The 25,204-nt window shown below is 41.2% G+C and overlaps 1 protein-coding gene across 1 annotated transcript; it reads left to right on the top strand.

The window, feature by feature from the left end:
* Positions 1-1,330: 1,330 nt before the first annotated feature.
* sncb (synuclein, beta) lies at positions 1,331-24,758 on the top strand. Its single transcript, XM_079556448.1, has 6 exons — positions 1,331-1,496; positions 2,541-2,674; positions 9,956-9,985; positions 11,000-11,085; positions 19,923-20,009; positions 24,606-24,758. The coding sequence occupies exons 2-6, from the start codon at positions 2,554-2,556 to the stop codon at positions 24,633-24,635; spliced, it is 354 nt and encodes a 117-aa protein (XP_079412574.1). The 5' UTR covers positions 1,331-1,496; positions 2,541-2,553; the 3' UTR covers positions 24,636-24,758.
* The last annotated feature ends 446 nt before the right edge of the window (positions 24,759-25,204 follow it).

The following is a 25,204-nucleotide window of genomic DNA, read 5'->3' as shown; positions in this document are numbered from 1 at the left end:
ATTTCCTCACAGGAGGGGGAGGAAGGGGAGACGCAGCCACTCGCCCTCGTTCACAAGGATGACGTGTGCCCACGCACGTCAGACGCGGGGGCAACAAGGAAGAGGAGGGTGATTTAACCATAGATTCCTCTGGGTTTAAACCCCTTCTCACTGGATGCAGATCAGTGTAACGTGCCTGATGTGCCACCGGAGACATGTACACGAGCGCAATCTGGGTTTGCTTTGTCAAAAGGCTGCAGCAGCTTGAGAAATGTCGATACTGAACCCGAAGAGAGTCGTGATCGACGCTAGGTCATGCTCTGCTCTGATTGGCCGAGAGCTCACGATTGTAAAACACAAAATTCCGTGCCTGGCGTCGTGTTTCACTTCTCTAAGACACGGTGCACCCAGGTCTGACGACAGAACTACTGTGGAACACGTCAAAGATGAATTGTGAATGTAGCTTCCAGAGCGAAAATCGATCCAGCTTGTAGCCCGCCCCTTTGTAGCGGGCGGAAGTGGCATTACCTTTGCGCTGCTTGGCGGGGTTTATGGGGTTTATTAGTACTCGGTTCAGGATGAGCTCATTACTGCTGGGTCCACTGAGAAAGTGAAGTAATTGGGGCAGGTAAAAAATAAATATAAATCATAATATAATATAGATAGTAGATAATATCATATCATATATCAGGTAGCATAACAAAAGCAACGTCTTTTTGTCACTTTATAATTTAGGCCTTGATATCACGCAGTTGTGTTTGTTTACCTCGTTGTCTGTGTGCACTGGGGTGACAGAATAATAAGATTAGGCTGAGGAGGTAATCTTCAAACTTAATGCTCAGCAGCAGTTGTACAACTGTGTGTTTACATAGTGAACGCACTGGGCCATGCGTTTCAATTCATTTGGACATTTTCTATTCATAAAAGGCAATAATAATGGACAATTCTAATCAGCAAAGGTTCTGTTATTATCATCAAACAGGACATTTACCGAAGTTGAAGTAAAACTTAAGCAGCCCTACCAAGCTCTTATCTGGGCAGTTTTATAAAAGTCGATTATAGATTCTGATCACTTCAGAGACACATCAGAGCTTGCATCTCTTGATCTTATGCCAATGTTATGAATATGAGGAGATGCCATACACCCGAGCAGCTACTCAGAGCCATCATTTAACCATGAAATTGAGATTTTCAATGTGCCGTCTTCTAGCTCTTGAAAGCCACACTTTGACCAACCCAAATGTCCGGGTTGACATCTGGGTTGATCGATAGCAGAGGCAGCCGGTGAAGGAGAGCAGGAGGGCGGGGTGGATGGAGAGGAGAGAGGGAGGAGGGAGGGAGGGAGGGACGTGATAGTCTCCACCGCACTGAGAAGGGGGCCGTGCCTGTTTGTGGAGATCAGCTCGTGGAAGGCCCGTGCGTTCATCTTCTCACGATATCTTCCATTCCGACCAGAGTTTGAAGCTTCCCGTGCGCCTCGGACATAGAGGGACAAGTCGAAGGCTATTTGTAAATAGGTAAGTCGTTTGCTGATCGGGTCACGCTGTGCGTTTTTGGCCAAATTTCACGCGAATAGAGGTCAACACTGTTCGAGGAGCGTGCGCCGAGCGTCGATGGAAAACTGTGCACCTCGCTTCAGCACTGTGGCTACTCCTCTAATTGCAACCCGATCGATTAACTTTGCAAAATAAGAACTGTTGCTGCGATATTACGTGCACACCAACGTGGGGGAAAATGGCAGCACCTACGGTTACTACGTGAAGGCGCGACGCGTAAAATTGCTGCATGTATGAAGCGATTAAAGGCTTGACCCGCTGCTTTCACGATGGGACCCTAGATGGAGTAATTCATGTACAACGTGACTGTGTAGCGAGCTGTCAATCTGCAGATGCCTGATGATTTTTTTTCCTTCTCTCTCACACTCTCATCTCCACCAGTCTTGCCTTTTTTTGCGCGTAAAGCCTTCGCGTCACGTCTCCGTCCATGAAGCCCCATATTAAAACCGTGGCGCGTGTGCATATCAGATTGGATCGCGGCTGCCCACCCTTCCCCCCCACCACCACCCCCCATCAGCAGCGTAATGTACTATATGTGCCCGTACAGCCCCGGTGTCCCTCATACAAAACGGGCCTTGCGCTTTTCGCTGTCCACCCCTTGTCCTCACCCGCGCGCCTCGGCTGAAGCGTTGCGTTACAGCCTCGCAATAATTCATGAGCGCGTTCACAATTAACCGTTTCATTGAAATCTTCGCGCCGCTGAATATTTTATAGGTTGACGGGGGACATGAAAAGGGGGGCTCGTATGCTTGAATGAACACGGGGTTTTTTACTACTGCCTTACTGGGCTGCAAGCTGTCAGGGATGGCCATAGGAGGAGGAGGCGGCGCTGTTTTTTTACGCACCACCATGTAATGCAATAGCCTCAATCAATATGTGTCTTGAAAAATTACCATTATTTCCATTGACTACCAAATGTGATTTATTCTAGTGATTTTCTTTTTTCTACTCCAAGACAATGAAAGCACTGATGGAAGGGTGACGTTTTTCTTGTGTCCCTTACAGTATTTCGGCCAAGATGGATGTGTTTATGAAGGGTATGTCTAAAGCTAAAGAGGGGTTGGCTGTGGCCGCCGAGAAGACCAAGGAAGGAGTCGCAGTGGCGGCCGAAAAGACTAAAGAAGGAGTCATGTTTGTTGGTAAGACAAGTGCAATTTATTTCACACTATTTTACTTGCAATGGAAGCTGTGCACTCACAATCCATTCATTCCTCAGGGCTGTATAAGAGACAGGCTTATTTTTACTATATTTCAGTACACCAGCCTGAAAAAACTCATCTGAGAACTAACGCTGGGGACGCACACGTTTACTATAAGGTTGGCTCTTGCCTTTTAAAATCCTTCAAACTTGGGGCAGAGTGATACGTTTCCTCCACGTTTCCTCACTCACTCCTCCTCTCGCTCAGAGTGAGTGGCGGCTGGATTGGGCCAGTCGCGGCGAAGTGTGCACATACCCGATGATACAGCGTGAAGCCGCAATATGTGTGAAGAAGCATAATCTAGGCTTTAAAAAAAAAAAAGTGATGTTTCCCACCACTTCTACATTTCCTGTATGTGAAATATCACTGAATACCTCAAGCTTTCACTCATGTTGCGCTTTACTAACACTGGGCATTGAGCAGTCTTGTTGCCGTTATATGACCAAGAAAATAGTAGCCGTTTTCTTGTAATTGATGGTTTAGGGGAAAGGTCATGATCGATCTTATTATCATGAGAGAAGCTACCATGTTAATACATTTAGAGTACCATACATTCCCCGTGCTTTCACTGTGCTGCAAAGTAAAATGCCACCATAATCCGAAAGAAAATGATTTGCCTCTTTTCGCAAATCAGCTCAGTTCAAAGGGGCAAAAGATCAGATTTGGTCATCAAAGTCCAATTGTTAACACCATACACCATTGAGCCCGTCTGTGTGTGATTTATCCACCAGCCCGCTCAATGATCCCGCAGAAGACGTAATGAACAGAAGGCCTGCATGTTCCCTCAAAAGAAGAGTTATATATACGAACAGTGGCTCCACAGAGCTGCGATCGCTTTCATTGCATTACAATATCAGAGATCCATCGCCGCCTTTATTGAATTTGCTTTTAGCAATGCAAAGCTCATGTATTTGTATCGGAGGAAGCGGTGATCCAATTGACCGACCTGTCAGGGATTGCCAGATAATCGATACCTTTGCTTTTACAGATTAAGCCACAATGACGTCGTGCAAATGGTTCGATAAGTCTCGAAAACTTTAATTAAAATGCCACGTCATCATTTTGAGTTTTTACTGACCTTTCCCTTCATGCTAACTGGGCTGTAGGCGTGAGGTTGGGGGGGGGGGCGGGGCAGTAGACGGGCAGCAGATTGTAGAACACTCGCCTCCCGGAGACCAAACCATCCTCAACATCTCAGCATCTTGTCCACTTTGCCAAGACCTAATCTGTAACACACACCGCGAGAGAATGGCGCGGATTAACACAGTGAGGGCACAGGAGAAAGGTGGCGAAGGACAGGTATTACGAAATTAATCTGAAATGTTCCGATCAGTGAGCTGTGATGTAACTGTATAGAGCTTTAGGCCAAAGGGGATCAAAAGGTGCGGTCAATGTTGGCCTTTTGAACAATACATTTTTCTTCACAAAACAAGTAATTGGAAAAGAGTGCACTAGGTAACCTTGAGCGTTAAAAAACAACCGTCCATGAATCTATGATCTGATCTACAATTATGATAATGACAGTTTGTCGAGATTACTAGCTATGTTTTTCTTGATTTCACTTATGTAGAACCTGGACTATATGAACAAGATATCATTTGACATATTACAAGTGAGTCTGTAGGCTTTCTGCTTGTCCCATGTCAGGAAAAATGGAGAAAGTTGTATCGCAAATGTCATATCGCTAAATTATAGTAGGCTATCCCATTTACCATTATGTAGTAGCATGAGAGCAATCTGTAATATATTAGTTTAGTTGGTCGGTACAGTGCATGTTAAAGGGACTATACGGAGTTTAAAAATGTCAAAATTAAGTATTTTCCTCCCCCTACATGTTCCAGCCATGTCCAAATGTGTAGAATGAACCCAGACCTGTTCACCACAACTGCCTCTATAATCCTGCACTGTCACTCAAAAAGGTGTTACTGCGGGTCCGAAGTGCCGTCATGCACGAGCTTAATATAGAAGGTGCAGTTACACGTATGACCTGAGGTGGCAGTAGTGAGTATAAAATGGCAAACTTGCATCTAGCCCCTTTAATGAACAGACACAGATACAGAGGGTGTCTTTGAAATTGCCCATATATGGTCTGAATTATGAATATATTTTTCTACTGAATCAAGATAAAGATTCAAAAATGGACAATATTAACCAGGAAGCTACGTTAGCTTCATGCTACATATGCTAACGTTAGCGACGAGTGTTGTTTTTCGCTTATACTGAACAATTTTCTGCAGAAAAAAACATCTATATGGACCTGATTTTGACTTTATTGGTGTGTGATGAATATGTTTTAGGTCCCGCCCCCTTTCCGTCTGTATGCCAGACTAATACATGTAAACTCACCGCGCCGGTTTGTCGCCACAAGCTAACATTTAATTGTCGTCACACACTCACACTCCCTCTCTCATTCATCCTGGCCTATTGTACTATTGTGTATTATTAGTGGTGGAGGAAACCAATCCAGGCACAGGGAGAACGTGCAAACTCCACACAGAGAGGCCCGGGAATCAAATCTTCTACCTTGCTAGGATGCGCTGTGCCACTGTGGAATGAGTAGACCAAACCCCATCTGCCATTCATAGTAGAGTAGCTCATAAAATACAATATAGCATAATGTCATCAACTTTAAAGCCACAGTGCTAAAAGTGTGAAGAGAATCCTAACAGATATTGACTGGGCGAACACTTGTAATTGGCCTCCGCGCTGTGCATTTAATATTTAATCAACTATGGGCAGCACCTGGGCCATTTGGGTATTGCACTTTGGGTATCTGGCCATGCGCGAGTTAAATTATGTCGTCCTTGTTATTCTGCGTTTGTTCGATCGTGGCTGAGCAGAGAGCAGCCGATGACTCAGGGGCCCAGAGCTGGACAGAGGTCCTGGAAACGGCTGGGCTGAACATGACATCAATATCTTAGCTTTAGGAATCGCAATTGTGCTTCAACTTTGTGTGCAAGACATGGCAGGGAGTTAGTGCAGTGGACTAAAGAGCTACAAATCACAATATCCCCACAACCAAGTCACAAGTGCGGAGACGTCGGGGTGTTTTTGTGACAACCCCAACCTCAGATATACAATTATGCAGAAAGGATACTGAAGTGTGATTTTTGGACGATATGTCTCGCTATCCACTCTTAAAAATGGTCAGTATTAATTAAAACCAAGCTGACCATGGTTTAAATAGATTTAAAAAAAAAAAAAACATTGCCAAAGTATTATTCTTGCTACATTAGGAAACATAAGAAGTCACAATGTATCACAGAATCAATGATTTCATTCATCTGACTGAGATTTACAACTGCTTAAAGTGACCTAAAAAAAACTGTATACAAGTGTTTGAATTTGATGAAACTTACTGAACACTTGAATAAGGGAATATACTGTATATCCAAGATTGCTTTGAAAAGTTGAAGTTTGTTGTGCAACCCTATTTCATATGGATAATGCACAGACATCACCAGTAAGTTTCTCCATGCTCTGCAGACCTGTAGTCACGAGTTTGTGAGAGGGTGAAAAGAGACAAAAAAAAAAGCTATTCAGTTTTCTTTCTTCTTGCCGGCAACAAGGCAAGGATCCAATTAGTCCCCAGAACGTATACGTCTCTGTCACTCCCGTACGTGTTTCCTACAGCGCGTGTGAAACAGAAGGGAAAGCAGAAACGCCTGCACCGTGTTGCCGAGCGTGGCCTAGAAAGCCGCGTGTGATTTGCTTGTGGGCTGCTTCTTTTGGAGGAGGGGCAGGAGCCATCCAATAGGTCTGTGGCCCACCTTTTGACAGATGCCACTGCTGCAGACCGCCCACCAGCCCGACGAGGAGACGGGAAGGCACGGATCTGAGAAATGTTCAGCCGCACAATTGGCGGTTCCATTGAAAAGATGAAAAGAAAGGATCAGTCAAAACATTTACTCCGAAAATCATAGCTGTGAATTGCATAATTACAGTGGCGGTTTCAAAAGAACAATGTGTACAGTCTGTGGTTACTATGAAGCCAGTGCGCTTCTCTGGTAGCATATGTGGCTGGAGCAGTTCAGCATTGTTTAGTAATGTGGAAGTATTACAGTAAAGCAGAAACATGTGAGTGCGATAAATACAGTACAATACAGGCATCATCAGATTATCTTGTGTTTGCATTAATAATCTGACACTAAAGGCCCTACAGGTTATTCACGTACAATGAATTTTTAAAAAAAGGCTTTGTCCCAGCCTTTTAATAAATCCTGAAAGTTGTGAAACGTGTTTATAAACAATTTAAAATGTACACACTCTCTCTTTTATTGTTTCTAATCATTAAAAAAAAGCATTGTTACAGGACACTATTACAGATCAAGACATGGTTTTAAGGCGAGACACTGCAGGTGAATAGGGATATTTTTTTAAATTTAAAGATATCAATTTGAAACTTCTGCTGTAGATTATTGGCATGAATATGAAGAAAAAATGTATGTCATTTTATGTGGTCATCTAAGAATAAGGTGTTTTATGCCTAATATTGCCCAAAATGTTGCATTTTTTTTGGCAACGATAACTGAATAATGTATTGAGCCAGATTCAAATATATGGCTTTATTTTGTTGATATATTAGTTACAAAGACTTTGTCAGATGGGATTTTGGATATCATGTTCAGTTTTAAAATTTTACCCTGTTTTTTTGACATTCGAAGCTCAATAAATCAGGCTAGAAATGACATATTAAAAAATCCCTTTGAAAAATCTTCCAAATCTTGTTCAGTCCAAGGTTTGAAAATTTGAAGTCTGTAGGAGCTGCTGACGTCGAGATGTTGTTGCCCCAATGAGAGAAAAATGCATTTTGAGGAAATGGCCCGTAATTTCCCATATAAATCTATGGGGAAACAATCAGTGCGATATTTAAACATGTTATTGTGAAGATTAGATCTGATTTTTATTTCCAGGTGAAAGTTTATATGTTCACAGACTAATTTGGTCCAAAACCTTAAAACTGAACAAATTAAGTTTAGCCTGTAGTGTCTCCCCTTAAAAGAAAAAGCTCAACTTCTAAAAACATTATTACACAAAAGAAGTTCTCCGTCCAACAGCAGTAGTTTCCATGAACCTGATCAAACGGCGTCTAAAGTCGTGATTACCCGCCCGTTTGACAGAAACGGCGCGATGCTAAGAAGTCGTTCCCAGGATGGAGCTGAAATGAACGGTCTGTGTCATCGAGCCGTGTTTTTCTCTGTTAATTAAGGGATCAATATCGCCCTCTGTGATAAATTAGCGCCTTGTTCAGTGCAGTTTAAAACAGATGCCAGTGAGAGATGCAGCCACAACAGACCTGCGAAGCCCCCAGAACTGTAGATAAGGAGGAGAGAGCGACTTGAAAGACTTCATTAATTCAGCGGGACTCTCCGGGCAACTTTAAAAAAAAAAAAACACTCTCACAAATATGTCAGGTTGTTTTGTAGTTTGACACTCAACACTCAAATTCAAGATATACTTATTTTTCCCACGTCTGGAGCAGTGCTTGATACAAAGTGGATGCGCTTTAGCCACACCTACATCAGGAAAGTAGAGAAATGCATACAAGTGCTCGTGATATAACCAGAATATCATGAAAAAGTGCATTTACTTCTGATATTAAACTTAAACTGTGAAACTATTATATGATAGACTCATTAAAGGCAAAGTGAGATATGTAGCCTTTATTTCTCATCATTTTGATTGTTATGACTCACAGCTTTTTTTTAAATATTCTAATTTTGAACTTAAACCTAAATATGTCACTTTGCATGTAATGAGTCTATATCATTTATTAGTTTGAAATGTTAAGTTGAATTACAGAAGTAAATGCTCTTTTTCATGATATTCTAACTATATGACGAGCACCATACATTCATACTGCCTTTGCTCTGCCCTGGGCCTGGTCGGGACTTGGATGGGAGACCGTTTGGGAAACGAAGCCTGGGGTGAATGTAGTGAGTGAGTGGTTGGTGGTGGTCGGAGGGGCCGATGACACAGAGTCTACCCCAAGGCAGCTAATATTATAATTATATATTATTTGGCAGCAGAGATGTATTCTACAGTATATTGCTAGAATGCAGTAAATATACATGATGAAATTACATTGTGTAGATACTTAGCTTGTTTGATATGGTCTTAGTCCTCATGAGTAAGAGATACACAATGGAATAATATGTATTTGTAGCTTGTAGGTATAATGTAATAAGACACAACTCTAACCCTAATCCTAACCTTAAGCCCTAACCCTAAGGGTCTTGTGTCCTATTACATTATGTACTTACAAAGTACTAATATTTATTTATTCCATTGTGTACGTACAACATAGGTACAAGTTATTACAGATTGTTACAGAGCAGATTACATTGTACTAAATGTAGTTAGGTACAATGTATCAAGGTACTGTAAAATAAAGTGATACCAAATTATCATTGCATAAAATATGAAGAAAACTGTACTTATATCTACAGGTTACCATTTGCAGTCCAGTAATAGATTTCAAAGTTGTCACTGTGAATGGGCTGTTTGAGTTAAGGACGTTTGGCCTCTCATCTTCTCAGGAGCATCTTCCCACTCATCGATTTTTTTTTAAATTTTAGAACAATTATCAAAAGAATAAACGCTCCCAAAAAGTCGCTTTAAAACTCCCGCAGCTCAGGGCACGTCCGCACAGTAAGAATCACTTTAGTGTCATGTAAAACGACACGGTGCCGACCTTTCAATAATGACTATATTGTAGGCTCTTAAGCTCTAATCTATTAGGAGAAAGAAGGTCTGTAATGGACTGGATTTTTGGTGCCCTCTAGGGACCACAGCCCTTGGGATACAGCAGAGAGGGGCAGTTTCTGAGGCCCAGTGAGTGTGCTGCCGATTGGGCAAATGTCTCGGCTGAGTGCCCCAGAGATGGATGACGACTGTCGGGGGCCACACACAATTGAACAATGCTGGCTCTGAGTTTAATAAGTCCAAAACAAGAAAACCCGAGGCCAGGCTGCGGCGGGGAAATAAAAATATAGAATACATCAATAAAAAGGTTTATGATTCCCTCTCTTACAATATTGGATTATACATTAGATTTTTGTCACACAATAAAGCCGCTTTATCTGGAAACATGTCGGGTTGAAAAGGATCATCCCAGTGACGAAACAGCCTCTATTCGTGATGTGTGAAATCAGGTTTAGAAAGCTCCTCCGCTTTGTCTCATATCGTTTTTACTGACTCAAACCTCTCTTCTCTTTACAGGAAGCAAGGCCAAAGACAGTGTGGGCTCAGGTGGGTTTTAAATCTTTTTGCTTAAATGTCTGTTGCTCCAGTTTATTACGCCTGGTAAGTGAAAGCAGTGAATGCACTATACTGTGGAGGAGGGCGGAGGCTCGCGGTCGTTATGTGCAATAATCAATTGGAAAACTGAAGAAGGGCAAACATGAGACCAGCCGCCGATGTGGTGCTTTTAATCTGTCTGCAGAACCGGCTCAGATAGAGTTACATATGGAGTGTCCGTGTGGAGAGCCTGTGGTTTTCAGACATTGCTTATCTGATTCTGTTCCTATATAACCCTCAGAAACAAAAACATAGCACTTTTATTTTCTGTTGGTGAATTCTATTGCACTACTCACAGTATTCACGTGTAGCCCATAGTCTTAGTCATAGTGTTTTTGACTTATTATTATTCGAATTAAACCGTTTTACATTGGTGTCGTATTACAGTTTGGTCTCGTCTTGGTTCAGATCAGGTTTAACTCCAGTTTCAATAATTTAATCGTATCTTTGCCCATTTTAGACCTGGTTTAGTTCAGATTTGGGAGTGTTGTCCTGGTGGTGGTTAGAAAGCTACATATACACTGCTTTACAATAGAACTTAAAAAAAAATGCTATGATATAATGGCTTACTCATTAAATTGTTTTCACTCAATGAAAAAATGCCGTCTTATCTTCGATACATGGCTTGAAATGTGCTTGAATTAAGACAATTAATACTAAAGGTTTGGACTACCTTGAAATAAGGTTGCTTAAAATAAGAGCAATTTCCTGGTGCATTTATAATATAGACAAAAATCCTTGAAATGAGACCAATAAAACTTGCTCCATTGGAAATAAGACAGTCCAAAACGTACTCAAAATCAGCACAGTTTCCGATATTTGAAGCACTTTTAATCCTTGTCCAAGATAAAATGGCCGTTTTGGCGTGTGGAAAATGTTATTAGTTGCTGTTTTTGTCATGAATTGAACATTTTGAGTGTCAGGATGGGCTGCAACATCAGTAAATCATGCATTGTGTGTCTGCAGTGGCTGAGAAGACCACTGGAGCCATGGGGAACATCGCCGCCGCCACTGGGCTGGTGAAGAAGGACGAGTTCCCGACTGACATGAACGTAAGCACCGCCAGATTACATTCACAGTTATTATGTTACAAGCCTGATTGAAAGAGTGTGACAGAAATGAATAAGTCAAAGTCAAACAAGAGTCACTTAATGGTCACAAGACTGGTTTGCTTTAAGCCACACTTTGAGTTTGGTTTTAAATATAGGAAGTGTGTGACATTTCCTGACAGTGAGGGGGGAGACTTTTCCATAACTTACAGGCCCTCACAGGCATTTTGTCCAAAGGCTGTTCTTCTGAAAGGCACCTCAGTCATCTCTGGAGGAGGCCCGTGTCCTGCCACCACTGTGAGTTTGTGGTTTAAAGAAGTCCGACGGGGGAGGTGGGGCTAATCCATTTAACACTTTTAAACAAAACAGGCATATTTGAAATGTTTAAAATTAAAAAATTAAAAATTAATTAAATCAATAAGATAAGAAAAGATAAGATAAGATAGCCTTTATTGATCTCACAATGGAGAAATGTTCTTACATTCAGCTTTTAGAGCCACTCAGGGTGTGCTAATAGGCAGGAAATGTGAGGAAAAAAATAATTAGATAGTAAATAGTGGTATCTTATATACAATGACTACCAAGGACTTTGTGGTGACAAAAAGTAGAAACAGTAAATAATAAGTAAGCAGACTATAACAAAAAATGTTACAGTCAGTGTTAGCAGTGCAGGTTTACATCATAGTGCAAGTGATTGATAAAGTGACACAGATAAGTAAATACAGGGATTATTGCATGTGTTCTGTAAAGGGGTTATTGCACATGTTACTTTACAGTCTTGTTGTACAGAAGGCCTTGCAGTTGCGCTCCTTCTTGCACTGAGGGTGCCTCAGTCTGCCACTGAAAGAGCTGCTCAGCTCCTCTACAGTCCCGTGTAGTGGGTGGGAGGTGCTGTCCATGATGGAGGTGAGCTTGGCTAGCACCCTTACCTCCTCTGTGGGACAAGAGGAGCTGCCCAGAACGGAGCTGGCCCTCCTGGCCCTCTGTTCAATAGATTATGCGGTAACGCTTAATATTAAGGTGTTCTCATTAAATATTAATAAGGTATTAATAAGTATTAATAATATGCTTGTAAAATATTAATACACTGGTTAATATACTTTTATCTGTTAACATAATAATTGGCCATTAATAATATGCTTATTCAAAGTCAACCTTTAACCTAACCCTGACCTTAACCCCCAAACCTAACCCTAAAATGATTTTCTAATGCTTATTAATACTTAATGAGAACACCTTAATCTAAAGCGACACCAATAATGCTTTTGTAAAACATTAATCCAGTCCAATCCACTATTTCTATAGCACATGTAAACAACATGACAGTTCAAGCGCTGCACACACAAAAATTTACATAAAAAAGCAGTACACGAAAACATCTCAGTCAATAAAATAATTAAATAAAATTACAAATATGGAAGGACATTGGCCTTTTATCAAAGACTCTTAAGGCATTTTATAGTGATTGTATTAAGTGTGTTCACACCAGGGAATGACCAACCTGTAAAACAATATGCAATATGTGATCAAGTCATTGAATGTAAAAGCACTTGGGCAGCCCCGAATGGTATGAATTGACGAATTTGTTTCAAATTTAAGTGTACTTTTCTGTAGATCCTTGCAAGAATCCCAATCAAGCCGCTCGATGTGACAGGCTAAGCATTCTTTGGCATCCCACGTAAAATACTGTGTCAAGTCGATATTCACAGCTCTGCAGGAGACAGTGGCAAACGAGGCACATCTCAGACTCAAATCTCACATTGCCTGTTCGACATTATAAAACCCTTAATTCTCGGTCGGATGAGATGGACAAAATAAGCCGAGCGAGGAGGACTAAGAAACACAAAAATGCTGGTTTAGTAACTCCTATTGTTGAATAAAAGTCATGTTTAGGTTGAAAGTTTGAATAGACTTTAGATCAAATTTTAACAAACTTGCAGTATATTCATTGCTCTTTGTCGAATGAAATTCCAAAACCTCTGTCCACTTAAAATGAACTCATATATGGAGCTCAAGTTGTATGAGAAGAACAGTTAAGAGAGCGGCTAATGACGACGGCCGGCGGTGTTAATAAGCTCTCAGTCTTTGTTTTGAGGAGACCTAGTTTTGTAGATGCTCAAAGAGACAGAGAGAGAGACGGGAGCAGGGAGAGAGGGGCAGAGCTTTGATCCTAATCCAGGTCTCACTTACACTTGGCAGAAGGCCGTGGGCACTGGTCATTAAAGTCTGGACTGGAGAGACTGCTTTGGACAGCAGGGAGACATATGAGCAAATGAATCTCTGTCACTCTACTGTATCTCTCGTCTGTTCTCTGCGGAAAGAACGAATCAAAGCAAAGACTTAGCTCTTAAATATGATTATTTCATTATTTGGTGAAACTTTATGTCAGCTTTTGATTTGTGTCTGGCATTAGTTTGTTCACTAACATTCACACTCATTTGAATCAGAGATGTACATTATAATATAAACCACAAATGACTCTTCTTACAGTTATATGTACTGCTATTCATCTGCTGCTGCTTCTACATCGGTCGCTCTTACGGCTTTGCTCCAACTAGGCCTAACCAGTGTTGGGAAGTAACTCAATACATGTATTTAGAATACATATTTAGAATACTCATTTTGAGTAACTGGATTCAGGTACAGTCTATCATTTGCAAGTATTTAGAATACAGTTACTTTCCTAAAATCAAAGGAATACATCACTGTTCTCAATAATCACATTTTAGATTCATATTTCACAACATTCTTAAGAAAGAACTTTTAATGATGACATAATGGTAAAAATGGTAAATGGTCTCAACTTATATAGCGCTTTTCCACCTACATTAGGCACTCAAAGCGCTTTACAGCAAGGATCCACTCACCCATTCATACACCAATGTACGCAGACACTGGGGGCAATGTGGGTGAAGTGTCTTGCCCAAGGACACAACGACAGTGTACACTTTCAGCAGGTGGGAATCGAACCCCCAACCTTCCGATCACGAGACGACCCTCTCTACCATCTGCGCCACCGTCGCCCCATACATAAAATGAAATGAAGATTTGAAATATGTTCTTGCAAACAATGTGTGTCACATGACCTGCTGCTTCTGTGCATTTGGCAAGAGCCTTTCCTAATTAGTGGTAAATAAGTTTATAACATCCTTTCCAGCAAGCGTAGCCTAAATATTTGCAAGTATATGGCATATTTTAGGGCCCAACCAATACATTCAACTTCCTGGGCCTCAGGGGAGCAGAGAAACATCGCAGTGAAAATTGGTCACAAGTTTGTACCTCTTTTATACACTTTCTGTTGTAGACGTTTGCATATAATTTTGGAACCGTAAGAGATAGAAACTTACCTTTCTTTGTTTTGGAATCAACTGATGTTTGTCTCTGAAGTACATACTAAATATGGATATACATCGCCCCTGCTGTCACAGTTCAACACTGACATGTTTAGAAACAGCATCAGCCATTCAAAATCCCCAATAATCAGCTTCGACCATTATCGGTCGACCTCTGTTAGATACATTTATATATTTCTATGATTTAAACCTTTACTATGATAATAAATGTTTAGCTATGGACTGTTTGAGAGATTTAAAATACAATGAAAATACTTAAAACATCGGCCAGGCCAACCCCGTTTATATCAGTATCAGACCCAAAAATCCATATCAGTCGGGCCCTAATATTTTTACATATATGTTCGTATACTTTATTGTCCCTGTAGGGAAATTTGTCCTCTGCATTTAACCCATCCTTCGATGCCGCTGGGGCAACCCATAAGGAGCAGTGGTCGACGGCAGTGCCGCGCCTGGGGACCATCTCCATGATGTGGAGCCAGGCTGATGGTCAGAATCACCTGGCTGGAGGATTCACCTATTGCACATGTTTTTAGTTGTATGGGAAACCGGAGTACCCGGAGGAAACCTACAAATCGAACCCAAGACACTCTAGCTGTGAAGTGGAGGCGCTAAACACTGCGCTCGCTAGCCGCCCTCAAATCAACGTGAAAGTATTCTAAGCATTCAGAAATACAATTATCTGATTGGACAAAGCAACTGAATACATAACAAAATACATTTTAAGGCAACTATTTTAAATTCTTTATCTGAATATAATTAAGTATTCTCCTCCACTGGGCCAAACCACTGTAGGATTTACTTTTCACTCATCATTTCACTCAAATATTTTGTTGTGTAACTGTTTTAGCGGAAAACTCAATCTATCTAGCTATCTATCTATAAGACATGGTATCATGTTTTGTGAACTAAACCATTTCCAAAGAAATAGATTAGAAGAAAAAGTTCAGATAAGGTATGAGGTGTTTATTTTCATGTCAACACAAGTTCATTTCTATTGAATATAACAATCAGGCTTTAAAATCTGGTGAAACCCATCTCCATCTGTGGACCAGCCCAAGTAAGCATAGCTTGAACTTGACTTCCCAGAATAGGTTGAAGTGCAAAGCGCCCGTAGGTCACGCGTGTCATGGTGAAACCAGTAAATGAAGCAGGAGGATTGATCGCCGCCTCAGTCTCTGTCCATAGATCTGTCCTCACTCTTTAAGGAGGTCTCAGTTCACAGGGTGCTCTAATTGACCCAAACAATCTCGCCGCGGGACTATCATCTTTCTCTGTCACATGACGTTTCCATTATAGCTCTGCGCCTCTAACCCCTCTGACCTCGGCAAAATGTCACCACTTAGTTCCCTTCGCTGCCCTTGCTCTGTTTGGACCCACTGTGATTGAAAACAGGGGAGAGGCTTGTGTACGACAGCACAAGAGCGATTGGATTTTAGAACAAATCAAGATAGTAAACTCTTTCTTAAAAGATAAGTGCGTGTCAAAGCACGTTTGTCCTTCCTCTCGCAATAACAAGTGCATCTTCCTCAAAAATCCTTTATCTTCAAAAGAAAAAAATATCAATCAAAACTTTGTCCTGTGGCTGCACGGTGGCGGGTTAGGTTGTAGCATTATGGTCGTGTGGCCATTCCCAGCTATGACCACTTGTTGAAATTCAATCTTCTAAAACATGTTCTCAAAGTACTGTTGTGTAAAAACAGTTTATAATAGATGCAAAATTGTACTAGTTATACACATTTTGTAATGTTTTCTATTCTTTTGCATCTTCAAAAATCATCTGAAGTACATGTTTTTTAAGATGTTGGTTTCAAAAACTTGAAGTTGAACCAGATCTTGGGATAAATTGAACCACCAGATTTAAAGGTGAAATTAATACTAAACATCATGAAGTCTCATCTTTTACAATTCAGTGTTTCCAATTAGCAATTTTATTCCAAAAACATATTATAACAAATCTTTTTTTTCTTTTCATATGCTCCTTCTACAGATTATGACATTTTGCCTAAAAAAAATGAAAATAAATAATTTATAGAATTGTACATTAAAATTTTCTGTAATTTATCATTCATTGTTTCTTATGGAGCTGAGGCGGCTCAACGATTTTGGGTCAATTTACCCCATTATTTCTTCTTTGAAAATACCAAAAGAGTTGTGTTTATTTAAGAAATCTTCCTAAATTATGAATCTGCTTTTATACCTAAACTTTATACTTTATAACTTAAAGAAAAAATTTACCTCCATGTTTTTGTTTGTTTGTGACGATCGTTTTTGGGATCAGCAAAAAGTGGGGTTAGTTCACAGCCAAATTGTAAATTTTTGTTGTCTATCAAGTTCAAATCATGTAAAGCTTAAATCTATAATCTCACATTTCCAAAATATAAGGGTGGTTCATCTTACCCACAGACTCATCTTACCTCACTCTCTCCTATAATAATTTTAGACATCCCTCTAAAACTGGTTCTGCTCAATATCTCACCAAATTATGCGTTCTACAAGATTCAATTTATTGTCATTTCTATGTGCACAAAGAAACACTCTGTTCCTCAAAACCCAGACAGTGTGTTAAAAAACAAGATTAATTTGACAAACATAGCCATAAAAATACACAAAGTATGCTAAAGTGCATCCATTATAAGTGTATTCAAAGCAATATACTATAAGTCACAATCATAACTGTCAGAATCGCATTCCTGACAGTTGCTTTGTTAAAACCTTCCTCTGGTTCGCAGCGCCCCGTGACCTTATAGCCTCGAGTTGTCAGGATGTTAACATATCGTCTTGATGTCGAGGCTGTCAGGGAATCGGGGAGGTCCGGGCTCGGCACTAAGCCCTCTCCTGCCTCAGACTTGGACCCTCTCCACTCAGTCGCTGATCTAAACCTGGCAGCCTGCAGTAAAGTAATGGGCTTCTTCTATGCGTCGCTGGAGTGATAAAACTACTAATTTTAGCAGCTGACATCACGCCTCTAATCTGGGGATGGGAACCTCCTCACGATCCGATCCGATACGCGATACATGGCTTACGATAAGAATGATCTCATGATGCGCCGATACTGCGATAATCAATGTATATGCGCACGGCAATCAGTTATTTACTGTGGCATCAGAACGGTTTCAGACCACTTTTAATTTTTTCGATTCAGTTATGTAGCTGTCAGACACTAACTTCAATTCATACGTTTCTCTTCGGAGTGTGGGATGTCGAGCCTCCAGAACTTCCCCATGTTTGGAGGAACAGCAAACATTGTCCTCACACTAACATTTGCCAAGAACAATATTAAAAAGTAGAAAAAAGAGCGGCGGAAAAACTCTGTTCCCTCCCAGGCCACCGCTGGTAAATACTGTGTCTAACATGTCCAAATGCTTTCATGTGAACAATAACTCCAGTATTTTGCATGTTAAATCAAAGCTGGATGTAGAGACTCAAAAATGGAGATATTCATTTGCTACTGGAGCTCATATAGTCAGAAAATGTGCAATAAAAGTAGAACAAGGTACATTTGAAAGAAAAGTAATAATCATCGAATAAAGGTACGTTATGTCCACTTTTGAAAGAATGATAGATGAATAAATCTGTTCTGGCAAACTGGAGCAGATTGAGAGCGCTGAAAGAAGCCGGCCCCACAAGGTCGATGTATTGTTTGTCCTGCTCTAGTTATTTCCTGAAACTGGTCTGTGTTTGATAGTAAGTGCATGGTATATTAGCCTTGGGATGTGCACAGTTAGGCCCCCAAGAACAATTTTGCTGACGGCCACAGAAAGGCCTGTTGAAATCATCCTTGGTTTATTATTATGTATGAATATGAATTATGTATGAGCGTATCCCTTTTCACATCATTAATTGTGACACAAGTATTAAATGCATCCCACAACAACTATAAATCCATCCTATTGCTCTGAGTCATTGCTGTGCTCAAGGCCGGCAGTAGGCATAGGCGACTGAGGTGGCTACGCCGCCAGCAGCGGGAGGGGGGGACGCCGTATTGTGCTTTAATTTAATTCTTGAACCCCATACTCCCGCCACTTACAACATCGGCGACATAACTTTGGAATATAATTGTTTCAGACCCACAACTGGTCCTTCTAGCCTCCGGAAAGTCGTGTAACATTGCGATAAAAATTTGTAAATTTACTTCAATATACACATTTCATGATGCACATGCTCTGTTTTTTTTTTCTTTTTTTATGAATACATAATAATATAATATGACAATCAGAATCAGAATAAAATAAAATACAACTAGCCTTTTCGATATCCAAAGTGTGTCCAAAAGGTAAAAAAGATTATTTGTAAAAAAATAATAATAATAATAAATACAGAAAGCTTTTTGGGTCAAGAAAAAGAAAGAAACACGCAGAAATATAAATATAAAATATGGAAATGAATAAATAAATTATTGATTTTCTATTATATATTTTTTTAATCTTTAAGCTTAAAGGGACTATACAGAGTTTAGAGGGGATAGATGCAAGTTAGTCATTTTTATGCTAACTACTGCCACCTCAGGTCTTATGTGTAACTGCAGCTTCTATATTAAGCTCGTGCATGACGGCACCCTTTTGAGTGACAGTGCAGGATTTTAGAGGCAGTTGTGTTGAATAGGTCTGGGCTCATTCTATATCTTAGCACATTGTGGAAATATGTAGGGGGAGGAAAATACTTAGTTTTTACATTTTTAAACTCTGTATAGTCCCTTTAAGCTTAATCTTGCCTTGGGCACAAAATTGGCAAGGGCCAGACTTCAATTTAATAATGCAGGAATAAAGGTATTGCGTCCTGAACCCACTGCATAGTGTATATTACATTAAACATTAGAATTTCTCCCTGGACTCCGGAGCTATGATTATTTTGCAGGTCATAACGCGCTGTGTTGTGTTTTGCTGAGTCTTGAAGCCAAGTTAAGTATGTAGGTGGGCTTACACTACAGGGCCTGTCGCGGCACATGGGATTATGGGCGGTGCGCCGCTGACCTAATTGACTTGATTAGAGCAGCATTTAAAATTAAATGGTGACCCACTAGTTGGGTTTCCAGGGCTCAGTGCGGCAGGTGCGCTCAGGAGCCTGCACACAGCAGATTATTATGTCTGCAGTGTTATGAAGACCCAGCGGAGGCATAGCCATCATTATGGCATTAGTGGACACTGTTTTACCAAGGTTCATTACCAGTGGTGGTCAAAGTACTTGATTCAAGCAATACATAAAGTGGTGGTTGTGGTTATATTTTTGAGTTCAATTGATTGTTTTTAGGTTCGCCAGTGTTTAAAATGTACCAATGTATCAGGCTGCAATTTAGGGCATGCACTTGTCATAACTCAACATTGTCATCAACAGTGACATCAGCTGCATACCCTCAATAATAAAAGAGAAGTAGCCCACTGTAAATCATTTAGTGTTGTTTAGCCCGGCTCTCGTTCTGTGTACATGCGTGTTGTGAGTTGTTCTTCCGCCTGCATTAACTTGCCCTGTGTCCGTGTGTCTGTGCAGCCTGAGGAGTACGGGCAGGAGGCCATGGAGGGCCAGGGCGAGGCCATGCTGGAGCCAGAAGGGGAGACATATGACGAGTCCCAGCAGGTAATCAGCTCTCTCGACATGCAAGAATCATGCACAGTGGAATATTTGACCAAAATAAGGACGACATTTTACAACTGCAACAGCTCAAACTGGGATTTTTAACCCTATACTGCTGCTGTGTTCTTAAAGGCACTATACCCGATTATTTTGTAGGAAATCCATCTCTCTTGTAGCATATTGAGATGCTACAGACGGCTAGCCTGGTGCAGACTAGTACCATATTTTTCGGACTATAAGTCGCATTTTTTCATAGTTTTGAGTGAGATTTACACTCAGGTGCGACTTATATATCAAAATGTATAATTTCATGTTTGTTATTTTTACACTGACAGCTGTTCAGCTTGTGTACTAGTATCTGCTACTCCTGTATGGTTGTACAATGACAAATAAAGCACATACGTACTTACTTATTTACTGTACCACTGAAAAAGTTTGGAGTGAGCAAGAAACTTGTGAGGGACTGGCAAAAAGTGGAAGTTTCTCTTACTTCAATAAATGGTAAATGGACACAACTTATACAGCGCTTTTCTACCTTCATCAGGCCCAAAGCGCTTTACAGTAAGGAAGCAGTCACCCATTTGCTCTTTCATTCACACATCAATGTATATAGACACTGGAGGCAAGGAGGATGAAGTGTCTTGCCCAAGGACACAACAACAGTGTGCATTTGCGAGAGCTGGGATCCGACCACGACCTTCGGATCATGAGACGACCCGCTCTACCAACTGCGCCACTGAAAAAAACAAAAATAAGCTAATCGCGGGCTAAAAGCTAGATGGCCACAGAGACGTGCTCGCAAATGGGTGCTTGAACAACGTGCTGCCGGGAGAGGCTTGTCAATGGTACAGTTGCACCTCCATGCCCAGGTAGTTGCCAAGGCTGATGCGACTTATACTCTGCTTGCTTGTGAGCACCTCCCCTCAATTCCAGATCTAACCCACATCTATAACAGGACTGAACCAGGTCCAGACTTGGGATAAATAAGGTCTAAACTGTAGTAGTTCTGAACGTACCCAAAAAGGACAGGAACATGAATAATAAAATAAACTAAATTGATATTTATAGCCTAATTGGAAAGGTCACTGCGCACTTTCATCCTTGGTATTGTTTATTTGAGTCCCAGATTCAGTGGTGAATATTCTCCCCACTCTACCCTGCCCTGTCCACCAAAGACTCAACAATTTAAGACGAGAACTACAGTAGAGTCTGAGTTCAACCTGAAGCAGCGGTGCCCCAGAACCAATGCTGTCATACACATCATTTCTTCAGTGAATTATCTTCCTCCCAGATTTTATTCCAAATGGTTCCTGTTTGTCTCACTTGATTTTATTTCGGGACATGCTCAAAGTGAATTGTGATACTGCGTCTCGTCTCTTTTCTAGTCCTGGAAAGCGCTTGCACTTGCCTTCAACAGATCGTATGGAGGCAGCGCTGCGCCATTGACATACAGTAGATCCTCATTACTATTCATTGCTCCGTGTGTTAAGCTGGAGTGCATCTCCACAGCACTAAACCTCTGCCCTTTGCTTCCATCCCACACATGTATTCCAGCGCTTCATTCTCCCCGGGAAATGAGCAGAGGTCTTCACAAGCCAATCGCCCCACACTGACTGTAGTGATAGATTATAGCACCACCTACCACTGCCGGGCACTGCCTGTGTGTAACTGCGCGCATTGACTCTCTCACACACACAAGTTATTTTTAGATTTTTGGCAGCGAAGGAGGAGACAGTAGCAGTACAGGAACTAGTGCTTTGGGAAGACATTTTAATAGCAAGTAGTGTGAGTATAAATATCGCTTAGTGGAGGCTGTTATGTATAGGGGAATAAGAGGCGTCTTGTATCTTCAAATCTCACAAATTGTAGGACTGAGCAAGTTTTTTGTAGTTTATCTTAAAGATTTCTGAGGTTATTTTGAGCCTAGGTTTTGTTGTCTTGGTCGGGCTTGTGTGAGGTTTTGGATTTGACTTAATTCAAGTGTCTGCTACCTTTTCAATCCGAGCAGCTATTTCATCCCCATTATAATAACCTCTCATCTGTAGGACTTTTAAACCAGGGCTAAACCGGCACTAAAACCAAATCTACATGAAGTCTGAACAAGGACTGACTCCAGATTGGAAAACTAAAGCAGGTCTGGACCAGGAATTTACAAAACCATCACTAGATAGACCAAAAGCTGCAAGAGTATAGGGCTAAACCTTTTGTCCCTAGTTCAGTATAGCTGCCATTCCCAACATAGGAGTTTGGACCCAAAAGTGAAGGCCTTTTGTGGGTCCCCAGAGCTTTTCATTACAGGGATCCAACCTATTGTATAAATCATAAAGGGATGGACTGTTTTATGTTAATATTTTTGATTTGATAATTTGTTAACCACTGACAATAAGGACGCTGATGTATCCACAGGGTCACTGAGTCGAAAATGGAAAAGGTTCTTCATGATTGTTCATACAAAGTTTTTAAATTTGGGATTAGAGATAAAGGGGAAGCATCCATTTTGTAGTGAGCATATTAAGATAATGCATAAACAACAAAAAAAACGATATTGGATTTCCTTTGATTTCCATTTTAGCTGGATGTGGCACCAGACTCTCTTTTTCAGTCGATCTTGGCGTGGCCGCTGCTGCTTCTGTCCTGGATCCGCGGATGAATCATTTAAGCAGTAAAATGGAGACGTAAATTAAAAGTGAATTTCTCGTCGACTGTGTGTCCTGCGTCCTCGTCCTCCTCCTCCTCCTCCGCACGCTCCCCTCCCCCACACCTCCCTCCCTCCCTCCCTCCCTCCACGGCCACACCACCACCGCCAGCGTCTGGATCATGGGTGTGGTGATGACGCGCTCGGGCCTCGCTGCATTGTGGGTAGATGTCAGGGTCTCCCCTCCCTGCATCGCTGTCAATATGGAGTCTGCAGTAGAGGGAGGGGACGGGGGACGAGGTTTGGTTTGGTTTTGTCGACATGTTTTGGAGCGTGATTTATAGCTTCAGTGACCGCTCATTGCTGAAGGCTCTGCTGCTCTGCCCGGTGATGTGAGCTCTTCGTGTGACCGTGGAGGAAGAGGAGGAGGAGGAGGAGGAGGAGGAGGAGGATGCACGAGCCCGGGAGGATGAAGGGAACATACTCACGACTCGTCCTTGAAGCAGAAAAAGGCTTGTGCTGCCCTCTGCTGGACAAAGACAGTTATGACACAGGGGATAGTGACATCATCAATGGCTAGTGCTTCCAAAAAAGAAAATTCACATGGTTTTATTCCCATATCACCAGCATTATGCAATAATATTATGTCATAAAACAAAGCTGTGGTGAGTGTTCTACTATTGTATATCGACATCCAGATGGAACGACGCCAAACCAGCCTTTTTTATATTTTAATAACCACAATTGCCTTCAGTGGGGCATGGCATTAAATGTTATAGTGGACCGTAATGGGACTATAAAGGGAGTCAATGCTGCCTCAATGCTCATTATTGACTTTATAATGGCAATTTATAATCTGGTGCAGTTTGTAGCGAAGTGTAGTACTGTTTGAACGAAGGGTGCTCAACAGAATCCCACTCAGGTTCTGGAGGTGAAAATACCATTCATAACTCCCATACAGTTTAAAGGGGGGGGGGAAGTATCTCAAGAGTTTAAAAGCATGGAGGAAGCTAATCAGCTATGCATCTATATGGTAACAACATAATTGCAAGAAAATACCACCTAAAAATGAGTAAATGCTTTTATAAGCCGTTCTTTTCAACTCTTTTAAATTGTCTACCGGAATTTTGAATGACAGTTTTCCTTCATGAACCAAGAGCAGTTCGATGTGGGTGAGACTTTGAGAACTCATGCCCCTTTTTCAAACCGTTTATTGCAGAAAAGTTTAGTTTTATGAAATTACCACAAACAAGTGCAACATCACCATAGACTCTAATAGGCTGCTGGCATGACTTTCTCCACCAATTCACCAAAGGCGATGGAAATCAGTGAGGTTTAGTGCGACCTCATCTACTATATTAACCAAACAAGAGGGTGCCTTTTCACTCACAAAGACCACAACCTCAAAATAGAGTGAAATAAGCTTTATTAAACAAGCAACGGTGACGATAGAAGGTGAGCGTTGTGACGATGGCCGTTTTGGTGCTTTCGGTGACGACAAGCTCTCTGGCTTTCATCCTCCCTGACCTAAACAAAAGAAGGAAAGTGAATTATGGGTGGGAGGGAGGGGAGCATAAACGAGACCGCTGAGGAGAGGTATTTATAGGAAGGACAGAGACCGGAAAGTGCGTGGGTGAGGTGTGGTCCTGCTCCTTACTTAATATAACCCACTTATCTTCATTTAGGGCTGGACAGTATGACGCTTCCTGTTCAAAGCAGCTCATATACAAACCCTTTTTCCCCACCCACTCCTCATATGGATCAATTCAAAAAAAAGTGTGGACTAGCAGATGGCTCTAGTTGCATGTAAAAGGCGATATGAAACAACTGTGCTTGAGTCGTGGCATGATATCGGTGATATGATCTTTGGTATGGGTTTTGTTAGTGTGTAGAATAATGAATATTCTCACCATCGATAGAAATCCCCGAACTGACCTTAATTTCTGTGTGTGCTTTGTCCCCAGGAGAATCAGGACTACGAACCGGAGGCGTAAAAGCACCATTCCAAGTCGACATCCAACCAGCAGCACAACAGTATTTCTAATAATAATAACCACAAAGGACAGATGCTGATACAATTCCAATTACACCCCGTTGCAAAAAAGAAATTCTAAAAAGCATTCCCACTGAAAATGTTCTTCCTTCGAGACAAATCTTTTATTATTATATATTGTAAATGTCATGTTATTAATGTAATGTGTTTGGGTGTAGGTATTTATTGACGCGTAGGACGCCCCGCCGGTCTCACTTCCTTGACTCCCTCCCAATGAACTGAGACCAGGGCCGGGACTTGTGACTTTGTACTCGTGCGTATCTGTATTTAGAAGTGTGCAATAGATGTTCATCAGCTTCCAATGGAAACGTTGGGAGTGCAAAAAATAATAATGTCCGGTTGCAAGCAGATATGAATACAATAATATCCTCTTATAAGTGTCGAACAATGCCTGTTTGTGGGTAATTTTGATTTCGTTACGCGTTTCTTTATGGAGATTGACTTCACGTTTTTTGGAGTAACAATTTTCTTTTCTTTTTTACATTGTACCTCTTTCTAGTTGCTTGTGAT

Source organism: Gobius niger, assembly GCF_951799975.1.
Source record: "Gobius niger genome assembly, chromosome: 5".
Lineage (NCBI taxonomy): Eukaryota > Metazoa > Chordata > Actinopteri > Gobiiformes > Gobiidae > Gobius > Gobius niger.
Note: the sequence above shows the minus strand (reverse complement) of the source record. Positions and strands in the feature narration are given on the sequence as shown.